Source organism: Cyprinus carpio, unplaced genomic scaffold, assembly GCF_018340385.1.
Source record: "Cyprinus carpio isolate SPL01 unplaced genomic scaffold, ASM1834038v1 S000006625, whole genome shotgun sequence".
Taxonomy (NCBI): domain Eukaryota; kingdom Metazoa; phylum Chordata; class Actinopteri; order Cypriniformes; family Cyprinidae; genus Cyprinus; species Cyprinus carpio.
In genome coordinates this window covers 257,574-272,375 of record NW_024879257.1, presented here as the reverse complement: position 1 = coordinate 272,375, position 14,802 = coordinate 257,574, and the positions used below count along the sequence as shown (strand labels likewise).

The following is a 14,802-nucleotide window of genomic DNA, read 5'->3' as shown; positions in this document are numbered from 1 at the left end:
TATATATATATATATACACACCATCTAAATAAAAATATAAATAAATATATTCAATATTAGTGCTGTCAAACAATTAATCGCATTCAAAATAAAAGTTTTTGTTTACATAATATTTGTGTGTGTGCTGTGTTTATTTATTATGTATATATAAATATAAACATGCATGTATATATTTAAGAAAAATAAGTTATGTTTATATATTAAATATATTTATATATATAATATAAAATATAATAATAATATATATATAAACACACACGTAAATATTTTCTAAATATATATGGAATGTGTGTATTTTATATACATAATAAACAAACAGTACACATACATATATTATGTAAACAAAAACTTTTATTTTGGATGCAATTAATCACGATAAATTGGTTGACAGCACTAAAATATAGTGAAACTGCACTATCAATACATGCTGTAAGCGAAACATCATAAAATAGAGGCTGATGAAAACACTGTACTATGAACAATATCTGTTCTCCAATTACTATAATTAATTATGGAATACAGAGACAATATTTTCTAAATATGAAGATTTGTCTATAAATAACTGCCATCAAGAAACATTCAATACATGGATTTAAAATCAAAATTCAGTGAAGTTTATAATACTGGATCTAACATTCAGGCACGATTATTTTTTGCTGGTATTGAGAAAATTATAATTGCATATCTGTGTTTATTTTATGATATTTTTTTCTATTTTTTAATACGTAAAGGCACTTTGAATTACGCATTGTGTATATGAAATCGTGCTGTATAAAAAAAGTCACTAAAGCTCACATAGAATATACATGATGCTGATATGGCTGAACACATGTGTTATCAATCCCCACTTGTGTCGGACTGCAAACAATGTCAACAAGGTTGAACTTCATCTTGGTGAGGGCTTGCGATGATGGGTATGTTCTGAAGGGAAACTGAGGAGGATGGCATGGGAACCTCAGCCGACCGCCCTCCAAAACAACTTTGCTCCTCTGGTCCCCTAAAACCAAGGGGGGAAACGAGGGGAATAAGGCGGAAAACAATACAGCACAAAAACATTAGCAATTGAGCAACGATGTTTACACTCATCAGTTATGTTATCATAGCATTATTTATTGAATCTCTGTGCGTGCAAACAAAAGTCAAACAAAAAAAAAAAGTAATGAAGCAATTTCAAGTAAGTGCATCCACCACCAGCATCCCCTCCCTCCAAGATAGGGGCTATTAATGGTGGATGTCTGGATAAGCTATTGATTGATATTACCTCGACACAACTCCTAAGGTTTACGCGCGGATCTTTATTAGCAACATCGTTTTAAGATGTGTCCACGTTAACAGTACTAATTATCAGAGTTCACTATTTTCACTCCAATCGGTTTATCAGACTATATATGAGAAATCTTTAGCAATCAGGAATTTAGATGAACCCACATGGGGGTTGGGTTTGCAGTGAAGCTTGTTCCTCAAGAGGCCTATTTGTATAAGACCTAGTGTGATCATACACAAACCTTCAGTCGATACGGCATAGCTTGTTACTATTGTATAGAGGAAGTCACTGAATTAATTAGGCAAGTTTAAAAACCATTTACCACCTTCCTTCAGCGTCCAAATAAAACTCAAAAAAAGAAAAAAACTATTCATCTAAATGTCATAAAATAACCACAACTAACATAAATCACGAAATGAACTTCAGCCCAGAGATGCTGACCGGCTGGTGGCAGAACTTTCATGGAATCATTCTCAAAGTGCCCATTTAACTATGCAAATCTCTTTCTGTTTACTTAGCTATTATCCAGCCTGTCAATCAAAAACCTGTTTCTATGGGCAGATATTGATCGGTAATCTACGATGCGCAGGCCAGCATCAAACGGTACACACTTCCCGTAGTGGCTGGGGGAACACGGCTCTTTCAGGGGGTTGCTAGGGGTACTCACTGTTCGCTTATTGTGTTTGGAACTGCTTCCGTTATTTCATTAATTAAAATATTATCTGCTCAAAAACCACTTGATCAAACCACCCGTTTGGTTAGGAGGACAGTCGTTAGCCGAAATTAAAAGTCAGTGTATCATCACTTAATGTCCCTTCTGTGGACAAATGATAGTGAGATGACAGCTGTCGCATGCTGTGAAGAGAGAGGGCGCCGGGCAAAAACAAAGGCCAGAACTGTAAAAAAGTGACATCAAAGAACTCTTTTTACATTATAAGGGTGTTGTTGTTCAGATGTATAGGATAGCATAATATACAGGTTTTGTGTCTTTACAGATAACTATTTGTGACTTTAGTATTAGTTTTATATTGTTCAGTATGGTGTCTTTTCACAATTCAATTTGCAGTATTAAAAATATAAAGAGAAAATGCAAGAAACTCGAAAACCACTTAATGTGCTATTCCTTGCTCTAAGGCGAATAACAGCACATTTTCCCCAGGCACCGACAGACAAAATAAGAAAATCTCACTAAATATCAGAACATCCACAGACAGTACTATAACCTAGAACACACTAGCAACCCACAGCATCACGACTTACCATTTGGGACTACCCATATAGTTACTCAGAACCTAATTAAAATGCATTTTATAGTATTCATTTTTATTTTAATGTATCTATAATATAAATATATATATATATAGTTTTTTTTCTTTTTAACGTATTTTCTGTGTTCCATTTTAGTATATTATTTTTTTATGTTTTTAACATGTTATTATCTGTGTCCAATCTTGTACAGATAAACTAAACTGAATAATAGTTATTATAATAATAATAAATAATAAAAGTTTTATTGTTACTCTCTCTGCTGGGTCACACCAGACAGGGCAGAGAAACGCTGTTTGAACTGTAATAATTTTAACATCAATAAAACATTTTCTCACGCCACATGGAGCTCAATATTTATGGGGGAAAAATCTTGTTTAAGCCACATAAAAGAAGAAAATAATAATAATGAATAATAATACTAATATTATGTAGACAGTTGTTGTGACGATTTCTGACACTTATATAATATCATAAATTTCTGAAACTCTGAAATGTAAACTCCCAAATAGCTCTGAATGCAGTAAAAATCATGGGATTTTTTATTTTTTACTTCCTTAGCGTAGTCACAAAAAAAAAAAAAAAAAAAAAAAAAAAAAAAACAGAATAGCGAGAAATGCAAATCTCAGAATTTTGGAGAAAAAGTCAGAAATGTGAGACAACACCGCCAAACCTGAAGATATAAAATTCAAAATTTGTAAGACAGAAAAAGTCACAATAACCTAAGCAAAGTCAACATTTGTGAGACATAACTTCGAATGGTCCGTAATTGTGATTTTTTTTTTATTCTGCGGCGGAAACTAATCAAAAATAAACTTAAAATTAATACAATAAAACAAACAACACAGAACCATGTGCAAATGAAAACTTAATTCCTCATAAAAAAAGGTAATAATTAATGAGATGTAAACTCAGAATTCATACTTTTTTTGCGAGAAAAATAGCTCAACTGTGAGATAAAAAAGTCCCATTTACCTTACTTCTTTATTCATTAAATCTTGTGGTGGAATTGATCAAGAAGAGTAAAAAAAAATCGCTTTTACCAATCCTATGGATAATACTTACATAAGCAGAGCCTCCCATTCAAAGAAATTTTCTTCAATTTACAGGCCCTGTTGGAAAGAAATGAGTCTCATTAATTCATTATCTTTATTATAAAAATAAATCTGTTAATCTATTATACAAATGAAAATGATGAAAGTAAAATTGTATTAAGAAGGTACGGTAAAGGGCAGGTCAATGGATCAGTTTCATTAACTTGCCTCTAATGTTCGTACCTTGCTACAAATCCCCCTCTGGAGGGGTTTTGAGGGTTAGTTCTGGAAAGAAAGAAATGCCGTTGAGCTAACTGTAGCCATTATAATGATGTTCAACAGGAAATATATCTATTAAAAGACAACCATCACACACTTGCAGTGGCAGCACTGGAGTAACGTTGCAGCACGGCGAGTAGAGTAAATTGAGTATGCACGTGAATTAGGATTTCCACGCTCAGTTTCAGTGTGTTTTGAGGTTACTTAAGGAGGTTACAAGCTCATTGAATTAACTGAAAGCATTTTAATGAACGCAATGCTGTCATCATAATGTTGGTGAAGTTTCTGGAAGTATCTACCTACAGCTGCAACTGTTTGCTTACCCCAAACAGTGTAAAATCCGCCCGTCACAAGCACCATCGCTGCGCTGCATTAGTGTAACGTTAATCAATGTCAGGACTTACGTTGGTATGCAGGCCATGAGTCCTTTTTTAAGCTGTTTTCCTACCATTTTTACAGCCTGGCCTAGAAGAAGTTGGTTTGGGCACGAAGGGTGACGACAACTGACACGATAAGAAATCTTTGTCTTTTTCCGGGACAGAACCGAGCAAAGAATTTCGAGTGAAGATTTTTTCCACATCGCCGCTTGCTTCCCCGCAATCCGCGGTGACGTCACGTGGTCCTTTGTTTTTTTTGTCCCCTCGTTTTTACCTTTTTCACTCAAACTGAGTATTGCAGTACTTGAAGCCGCCTGAAGGGCAACGCCCTAAAACTCTCTAAATTACTTGTGTAGTAATATATTAAATAAATTACATTAACTTGATAACATCTTTATCATTTTTAATAATTTTAGTAATTTTTTATTCATGTGTAAAATAATGTATTTATTTTTTTACTTCTGTTTTCCATTTTTCCTCTCATTACGTATTGCGGTTTGAATTTGTTGATTAAATCTAGTTATGTTAATATTAATAATGAGGTTAATTTAATATTCAACATTGGTAACGTACTGTATTTAGTTTATTAATTCTTATTTTAAAATATGTATGTAATGTAAAGGAGTTTAATATTTTTTTAATTCAACATCATTATTGTTCAGTTTATTTCGCATTAAAAAATTAGTATTAAAAAAATATATTATTTTAGTTCATTCTTTAAAGCCGCTGAAAAAGGAATGCACTAATACGCTCTAAATTATTTGCATATATATTCAATAAAAGATATATGTTAACTGTATTGAATATTTATCATTTTTAATAATTTATATTAAATTTATAATTTACATAATTTTGTATTCCTTTTTAAAAATATGTATAAATAAAAAAATAAATTGTAATTCTGTTTCTATTTCCCCTTTTTCTCTCTTTATGTATGCTGTTTTGAATTGACTCTTTATGTATGCTATTTGAAAGCGTTTAATACAGGGATTTTTTAAGTTCAACATTAATTTTGTAATGTTAATAAAAATAATATAAACAAACGTGCGCTTGCACTTGGAGTGGAATGGCTAAGCTTTAGCACAACTATATACGCAGAAAGAGCCACAGTGACCTCTAGCGGAAGGGTCTGGGAAGTGCGACTCTGTTTCAATGGCAGCTGTCACAGAGTTGAAAAGCCGTAAGCTAATACTCATAAACTGTCATAATGCATCATATCGTCGTTCCAACGTTATGATTTATTTTGCGTGTTTGTTTTAATAACAAATTTTTCAGTCATAAGGTTTGTTTCTAATGTTTACGTTTTAGAGATGCTTAAACGTAAACCTCAAAATCTTTTTTTTTTTTTTTTTTTATTGTGCAAAAATTATTACAAAAATTGTAAACGCATATACAACTCACGTAACCCTCAAATCTCTCCACAGTTGTGCAAGATAGCCCAGCTCACTTTAAAGATTCAAGTTGAAGTAGCTTTATTGGCATGGTAAAATAGTATATATTTACATTCCCTTACCAAAAAGTAGTATACTTCAAGTTTATTTTATTAAGTATACTTAAGTAAAGTTCAAGTATATTTAGACTTTTTGTAAGTATAAGTCAAGTATACTTAAATGTTATTTTAAGTATATTTCTGAGAAGTACATAAAGCCCATTTCTGAGAAGTACATAAAAAGTAAACTAAAAGGATGCTTTCCTATTTTTACTTAGGTTAAAAGAAGTATACTAATAGCACACTTGAATAAAGGTTTACCAAAGCAATAGAAACAATTTAAAAGACATTTAACACAATATACATAAGAATAGAAGTAGCCTATAGCATATAGAGTCTATATATCTGTATTCAGTAAATGAAGTACTAATAAAAAGTTCAAATAAAGAGACAGGAGAAGGACTGGAGCCTGTCATGTCAGTCTGTGTGTGTGTGCTGTGACTTGTGCTTCTGTTCTGCTGCTTGTCCCTTTGTCATGGCAGGATTTGACGTACCTTGCAGCCAGGTTAGAGCTTGTTGCTGGTTTGTGAATTGGGGGAAGAAAGTTTCCCTAATTTGTGTTTAATTGGGGCATGTTGTTAAAAAGTGCAATTCTGTTTCCACTTCATGTTGTGTGGACACAATCTGTCTTCTTTTGGCAGCCAGGTCTGTCTGTGTCTGTCTGTCTCTATAGTGAGGTTACGGTCACTGAGTGTGTACATGGTCAGGACTTTTCTTAGTTTTTAGGGTCTGCCACTGTGTTTTAGGTATTCTGCCAATTTATATTCTCTGTTTAAAGACAGATAGCATTCTAATTCACTTTGTTGAGCTGTTGCTTCTGTCCAGTGTTTCAGATATTTCTCTTTCTGTATTTTTAGTGATTTGATTTTAGTCGAGCTGGGGTTTTGGATTGTAAAGTCAGTTCTGAGAGCAGCTGGCTGAGGGGGCTTTTCTCTGGGTTCAGTTCTTGGTAGCTTAAGGCTTTATGGCGGAGGGTCTCAGTATGACTGCTTTTAAGGTGCGCATGGAATTAAATTTAATTATTAGTGGGTACCGTCCTAATTCTGCTCTGCAGGCATTGTGTGAAGTTTTTTTTGTTGTACACGAAGAATATTTTTACAGAATTCTGCCTGCAGAGTCTCAATTGGCTTTTTGTCCCATTTGGTGAAGTCTTGGTTTGTGAGTGGACCCCAGACCTCACATCCACAGAGTGCGATTGGTTCTATAACTGATTGAATTATTTTTAGCCAGATTCCAATTGAGATGTCAAGTTTTATATTTTTCTTGATTGAGTAAAAAGCTCTTTGTGCCTTGTCTCTCAGGTCGTTCACAGCCTTGTTAAAGTTTATTGTGTTTATTCCGAGGTATGTGTAATTTTTAGTGCGTTCCAAGGGCATGTTGTTTAATTTGAAACTGTGATGTTGGTTTTCGTTAATGGCCCCTTTTTTGGAATATCATAATTTTAGTCTTTTTAAGGTTAACTGACAAGGCCCATGTCTGACAGAAGGTGTGCAGGACCCTCTTTTGTGGGTGACAGCAGCACTAGATCATCCGCAAACAGAAGACATTTATCTTCAGTGTCTAGTAGGGTAAGACCGGGTGCTGGGGACTGTTCTAGGGCTCTTGCTATTTCATTGATGTAAATATTGAATAGTGTAGGACTTAAGCTACAGCGCTGTCTCACGCCATGACTCTGGGGGAGGAAATCTGTGTTTGTTGCCAATTTTAACTGCAAATTTGTTATTAGTGTACATGGATTTAATGATGTTGTATGTTTTTCCTCCGATGCCGCATTGGATTAATTGAAGTAAAGCCCCTCATGCCAGATGGAGTCAAAAGCTTTTTTGAAGTCAACAAAGCATGAAAAGATTTTTCTTTTATTTTATTTGGTTTCTTTGTCAATTAGGGTATGTAGAGTGTATATATGGTCTGATGTGCGGTATTTTGGTTGGAAGCTGATTTGACATTTACTCAGGACATTTCTGTCAGTAAGGTAATGAAGGAGTCTGCTGTTTAGGAGGTTACAGAAGAGTTTACCTAAGTTGCTGTTTACACATATTCCGAGATAGTTATTAGGGTCGAATTTGTCGACCCATAAGTAAGTAAGTAAAGTTTATTTGTATAGCACCTTTCACAAACAAGGGAGGGTCACAAAGTGCTGCACAGTAATATAAAAATAAACAATAAAATAAAATAACAACTGTACAAGTACAAACCTAGTACAACTCTACAACTATACTACCATCAAATTCCATAAAACTTCAATAACAAACAAATCATATTGTTAATTAAAAGCTTGTCCAAAAAGATGAGTCTTTAAGTGTTTTTTAAAAGATTCCACAGAACTCATAGTTCTCAGAGCTAAAGGGAGCGAGTTCCCAGAGCCTTGGAGCCACAACACAGAAAGCACGGTCACCTCTTGTCTTAAGACGTGTTCTGGGAACAGTTAAAAGATCTTGGCCTGAAGACCCCAGAGACCGGATAGGGAGTATGCATCTGTAATATCCTGGACGTAAGAGGTGCTTGACCATGCAGTCTCGGAAAGTAATGACCACAAAATTTTAAAAATGTACTTTAACCAACGGAAGCCAATGAAGGGCATTCAGACAGGAGTAATGTGTTGACCTCCTGGCTGGTCTAGTCAAAAGCTAGCGCTCGCCTTTGTACACTTGCAGTTGTCTATAGAAGATTTATTCACACAAGTGTACAACCATTGCAAAGTGTCCAGTCGTGCAAGGAATAAAAGGCTGAAAAAGGCATCGCCATCTTTCTTTTGAAACCATAGATCCTATTCGTGCAGCAATGTTTCCGGAGGATGGGAAAAACGAGAGTATTGGAACCAGGCAGACTGTTATACTGGTGACTGGTTAGAGAGACACCATGAGGCGTCCGAAATGCGTGTCCCGGGGGGGGGGGTGGTGGGGGCGGGCGCAGTATTTTCGCATGTCCATGGCAGTCGGCAGTACGACTGAATCACGGAGCATCGTGCCCAGGGTCCATGGCTCTGATCTTTAAGGGTAATGTTGTCATGGGGCAGAAAATCTATTCCTCTTCTGATTGTTAATCTTTAGTAAGTGGCAGAAAGTTCTCCGGCTCGCCATGATATTAAGGGACTCTAAACAGTTCCGAAGAAAGGGCCAGGTGGTTTAGTGTTCCCTATCTTTGGACTCAGATGGGGCAATAAATAACTGGACGTCATCTGATAACAATCATAATGAGTGAATTGTTTAAAAACTACTTATCATCTTTCCAAGGGAAAGCAGTGTAAAGGACTCTGAACAGCAGGGGGCCAAGCACAGAACCTTGCGGCACACCACAGGACAAAGGACAGAATTGACATGAAAGATTTCCTGAGGACACTGAAAAACTCTGGTCAGAAAGATAGGAGGAAACCAATCCAGAGCAGCTCGCGAAATGCCCACTAGTCGTCAAATCAGAGTGCTGTGATAAACGTATCAAATGCTTCCCTGAGTCAAAACCAGACCAGCACAGAACATTTTCCTGCATCAGCAGCAATCATGAATTGGGGGTGCTGCGGCCTTGGTTACAGGTGCTGGGAAATACACCTGCACTAAGAATGATATTAAACAGTTTAAGAATGGCCAGTTTGAATTTTTGGTCTGTGCATTTAGTCATTTCATTCAGAATGCCATCGATACCACATGTTTTTTGGGGTTTAAGTGTTTGTATATTATTGCACAGTTCAGCTAGTGTAACAGGATAATCTAGGGTGTTCTGGTACTCTTTAATGGTTGACTCTAGAACACATAGTCTATTGTATAGTGAGTTTTGTTCATGGTTTTTGTTTATTTTGCTGAAGAGGTTTGAGAAGTGGTTTATCCACACATATCTGTTCTGGATGGGTAACTCTTAATGGTAAGATTGGTTTAGTGTGTTCCAATGTTCTCAGAAACGGTTTGATTCTAAAGATTGTTCTATTACTTTTAGCTGATTTTGTTTCTTTTTCGTTCTTAGATGTATTTATATTGTTTAAGTTTCTCGTGGTAGAGTTGGCATGTGTTTACATTGTCAGCATCTCTGTGTTTCTGATTTGATAAAGTTCTTACTTCTTTTCTAAGGTTTTTGCACTCGTTGTCAAACCATTTCTCATGTCCATGCTCCCTGTTTATTTTTTTGTTTGCTAAAAGGAGGTTAGATAGTGTTGCAGTCATTGCAAATACTTGGTTCATCCTGTCTGCTGCTAAATTGACCTCTTCAGTGTTGTGAAGGAATGGCGTAGCTAAGAAATTATTTAATAGGTTTTGTATTTTTGGTTCACAAATTACGGTTTGATGGCTTCACTATTTTGTTTCCATCTATATTTGTGTTTGAGGGTGTGGAGGTGGGTTTGTTTTGATGCATCTGAGTTGGGTTTTGATCTGTTTAGCTAGAGGGTGATTTTACTGTGGTCTGACAGTGGGGTTAGTTGGCTGACTGTGAATGCTCTGAGAAAATTTGGATTTGGCTCGGTGATGAAATTATCTACTGTACTGTTACCCAGCACTGAGCTTTAAGTGTACCTACAGTACGAATCTCCTCGCAGTCTGCCATTGGAGTCCTCTTCCCTGCGCCCGGCAGGCAGTTTGGTGGATGGCTGATGCAGTATTCTCTCTGTAGCCTGTTATGGCAAACCGTGGGTCCATCTACTCTGCTCCATGGCTACAGCAGGATGATTATGATCGGAGTTTTTGATTTTGTGTGTAGGCCTTGTGGTGTTCTTGCTTTTTAGTGCCCAAAGACAGATGACGGCAGGCCTTGAATATTCCCACATAAACGATATAAAGGCTTGTGTTATCCAGGGGATGTTTAATTGGTTGCGCAGGTCATTTGTCCTAGGACGGTATGTCGTGAAGCAGATCCGGGTTGTAGCAATTGGGTGTGCATGGTGCTTTCAGCGTCAAGTTGGTGGGACTTGGCTTGCAGATGCCTGGTTTGGGTTTTCTGCTCACTGTCTGGGGCATATAATGAGGTTGACCCGGGCCGCTGCTGCATGTTCTGGTTGGGGGGGTAGGCAGGAGAGGACTGTTGATCTGGTTCTGTTGACTGTGGATGGGGTAGAGAGTTGATCGAAGCTTTTGCGTCAGTGTGCTGGACAGGAATACGTGTTTTTACGGGGGGTCTTTGGCCCTTTTATTTGGTGCTGTGTGGTTTTTCCCCGGTCTGGTTTTTGGGTTACTGCCTAGCTCTGCTCGCGTCTGGGAGTGGGGTGGATGCTACGTTTTAAGTGCACCCCCTTTTAGATGTCTTTGCCAAGGGAGGGAACAGTTTGCTTCTGTACAGGTGGACTGTGTTGTAGATACATGTGAATCCAGGGAGGGGTGATGTGCCAGGTTGTGAGCGAGGTTGGAGTGCACAGGGCTTCTGGAGAGGTTTGCATGCACCCTGCTGAAATTGTAGCTGGGTGGAAGTCCTTCTATCAGGCAGCAGTGGGGAGATGGGATTTTTGCACTATAAAAGGTGGTTGTGGCGTTTTGTAACCACCGCTATGTAGTGCTGTTGCCACTTATTTTCCTGGTTGTGTCTCTCAGGTGTCGGTTAGTGTCCGGTATGACTTATATATGTGGCTTGGTGACCCAAGTGTGTCCACGTCAAGCAGTTTTTGAGGGCCACTATGGTGTTTGGGCACCATAGTTTGTGCCACTCTGTTGTTTGGGGAAGAGCTTCTTCTCATCTATAAACTTCCCATTGAAGTCATTAGGAGAAAAAAAATTCTGGGTTTTTTGTGTGTGTTCCTTGGGTGCCGACGAAAGTGTCATTATTCTGGAGCGTATGGCTGGAAGCTTGTGGTAGAGGTTTTGGTGAGGAAAGAAGGCTTTTGGCGTGGCTCTGTCACTTGTTTTTCTGGGAGGTTGTGATCAGTGTGGGGGGTGTCGTCTGAAGGTGTGATGTCTTTGCAATGGTAGTCCCGTGTCCGTTTCGCCCTTGTCAGGGCTCTCATGCTTGCCTCCGTTGGTACGTGCTTGTGTAGTCAGGGTCCAGTGGCTCTGTGTCTGCTGTTGAGTAGCTAAGTTGCGGCACGTTAAGGTCCGGTGCCCTCTCTTGATGTGAGTTCGTAGCTGTTTGTTGTTTTTGGTGTTTCGTTGCTCTGGTTGTGGGGTGTGTTGGTGTTGCTGACTGGGCTGATTTGGGCAGCAAGAAATTAGATGTCATTCTCGCTTCTCGCGGACGCACCAGTTCAATTTCCAGTGCGGTGAAGTTCTTCCCTCAGGGGCTAGTGTTTGACTATTAGGACAGCTCGTGGATGAGAGGTCTGTGGTTGTTCTGAGCTGGGAGGGTCTTTCTTGTGGGTGCCCCCTTTTACGACCGCTCGTTGACTGGGGTTCTGTCTTGTTTCCTCTGGGGTGGGGAGGTCTTATTGTTGTTGGGCCCTGTTGGGCTCTTTGCTTGTGATGTTTGGAGAATTCGGTTCAAGCTCATTGATCTCTTCACACACAACTACCCCGTTGTGGTGTATAGGTTAAGGCAGTAAAGAGGTTGTGGCCCGTCGTCGTGCCAGGTGGGTACGGGCAGCTGAAAAACCGACACAGTGCCCGTCGGTGCTGCTTGGAGGAAGTCTAAGATGATGGCCTGGTGGCGCAGGGATGGGGCGTGGTGGGCGTAGAAAGCAGCTTGACTAACTTGTGCAGCCTTGTGGGTACGGAGGCGACAATCAGGCGCGAGGGGTTGGTCGGTGAGAGCGTGGTTGTGGGGGGGGGAACGGTGCGGTGCGGGGGGTCAAGTGGCAACACGGGGGGTAGATTAGTGGGATAGCCTCCACACATTGTTCTCCAATGGGCCTGGTGTTATGGGCCATTAGCACCTGTTTGGGGGGTTGGGTATGGATTTTCTTTGCTATTGTTTTGACGTGTCACATTTACAACTTCCTATTTCACTTCTGAAAAGTAGGACGTGCGTGGTCAGGCAACAAGGTAGGCCTTGCTATATTCTCTAACACTGTTGTCTGTTTTGAGGAGTAAAACTTTTTTTTATTCTTTGAAAAATAGTTTGTTGTAGAATACTTGGTGAAAGATTTTAGAAAAGGTATTTACTTTGGTCCCTTGTAACAAATAGTCCTCTGTAACATATTTTTTTTTTTCTTTTGATGGCTTTAAGTTTCTGGTGCAAGGTCTGTTGGGTCCTTAGTCAGTTGTTGTCCTTTTCCAGATATTTTGTTTCAAAATCCAGATTAATGTAAAGAATTTTAATCCGAGCTGTAGTGTGGTGTCGATGGTCAGAATTTTGTGTGTGTCTCTTTTTAAAAAAATCTAAGATAGTTCAAGTTAATCCAGTATTAAAAAGGTGATTTTGCAGGAGCTCAGGAGTGCATGTCCTCTCTCTGGCTTTCAAATGCATGATCTGTAGCTTTGTGAGAGACGCTGGAGGCCCGTGGGGTCCTGGGGCAGCTGAAGGCGAGGATCCGGGCAGAGGTGTTCAGCGCGCTGGACGCTGAGAGCACGCCGCGGCCGCCGCTGTCCCACGAGAACCTGCTGATCAATGAACTGATCCGAGAATATCTGCAGTTCAACAAGTTTCAATACACCGCCTTGGTGCTGACCGCAGGTGAGCACGTGAGCCCTGCAGGAGGACCATACGCACGGTCACTCAGTCATAGCTCTCCATTATACCTCACAACCAAAACACATTCTAAAAACAAACTTTTGAAGGTTAAATTGTTTTTAAAAAACAGTGTATCTCAGAATCAGGTCAGACTGAAGTTCCCCTAGATTGGGAGTTCGTGGCCAATGAGCTCAATGTCAGAGAAGATTCTCTGAGTGCAAGATGTAAGTAGATTGGAGTAATAACGTTTTATTATCAGCACAGAGCGCAGTGACCAGGGATGGACAGGAACCCCAAATTATGTACCTGTGAAGGATCCTGGGGCCTTCTTTACACGGAGCCCTGGCACAGTCTTTGAAGTACTAGATCAAATATTCAAACCTATAATATTATATTTATATTATATTATATTATATTAATTATTATATATCTTCATTCTATTCTCTTCTACTTCTCTTCGCTTCTATTCCTTCATCTTATATTCTCGCTCGGTCACCCTTTGAATTTGATCAAACAAGTTCATGAAAGTTGTCCTAGAAAGACAAGACGCATTTAGGTTTATTGCCATTATCTTTTCGTCCAAACCTCCTGTTTTACATATGGGCATATTAAACATGTCAACCAAAAAATTAAAAAATATAAATCTGTCATTGTTTACTCAGCCTTTGACCAGTTTTTTAAATGTCCACCATGAAAAGAGTTATTTGGAAGAATGTCCAATAAGCTCTTTTGACCAGGGGCTTTCAAGCTTTGGTTAACCATTCCTTTATGCTTTTTGTATTGCTCTGTCTTGCCGTTTTAGGGCGTTGTTGTATGGATTGCTCCATCATTTCCTCAGCAGTAAGGAAGAGCACAAAGCAAAACTCTTCCTAAAATGCGCAGCAACAGTGCCTTCACAAGAACCTCATGGCCATCGTAATACAGAGTCATAAAACTGAGGTAAGAGAGGGCTCGAGTTTGACTTTGTTTCCACATATTGATTAACAAGTGTAATTTTTTAGTTTCATAAGCCTGAGAAACATTACATCCCATTCAGCTGTTTCTGTTGTTTCCATCTCTACAGTCATCAGGAAGCAACACACAAGAGGAAGTCATATGATCACAATTAAAGCAATTTGCCATTAAAGAGACCAAAATATTCTGTCCAGCTTACTCCGGTTGTAGATTTTGAATGTATTATATAGTTTTTTACTTTTTAATGTTGGTTTATGTACTTACAGTACTAGTTTTATGAATAAAACCACTGTGATTGCTCAGTTTATAGCTTCTCAGCTGTGCAAACAATGCAGCATTTTACAGTATTTTACAGTATGTTCGTATTCCTCATATATTTAATTTAATTTGACATTCAGTTAACTTATTTTGAATCTGATGTTGTATCATCTTCTTTTAAAAGCTGTTATATGCAATATTAAATGTACTTTTGCTGTAAAACAACAGCAGCCTTATTTGTTTGTACACCTACTTTTTTGTTCTATTTTTAGCTAATGTCAACAATGAGGAAGCATGTAAATTGTGGTAATTCATGCAGTCTGAATTGAAAATGTTAGAAGAATAAGACGTTATATTCATTCTTCT

The 14,802-nt window shown here is 38.3% G+C and overlaps 1 protein-coding gene and 1 pseudogene across 1 annotated transcript; one reads left to right on the top strand and one right to left on the bottom strand.

Annotated features, from left to right (window-relative positions):
• LOC122144241 overlaps nt 1-11,626 on the bottom strand; it is a 54,130-nt pseudogene extending 42,504 nt beyond the window's left edge.
• LOC122144240 (centrosomal protein 20-like) lies at nt 11,625-13,456 on the top strand. Its single transcript, XM_042754996.1, has 3 exons — nt 11,625-11,640; nt 13,039-13,227; nt 13,365-13,456. Exons 1-3 carry the CDS (start codon nt 11,625-11,627, stop codon nt 13,454-13,456), a joined length of 297 nt encoding a protein of 98 aa, XP_042610930.1.
• The last annotated feature ends 1,346 nt before the right edge of the window (nt 13,457-14,802 follow it).

Bases quoted from the DNA above. Each gene is read 5' to 3' on its own strand.
- LOC122144240 (XM_042754996.1), top strand. The intron at 13,228-13,364 runs GTGAGCACGTGA...AGTGTATCTCAG, and splicing joins CGCCTTGGTGCTGACCGCAG to AATCAGGTCAGACTGAAGTT.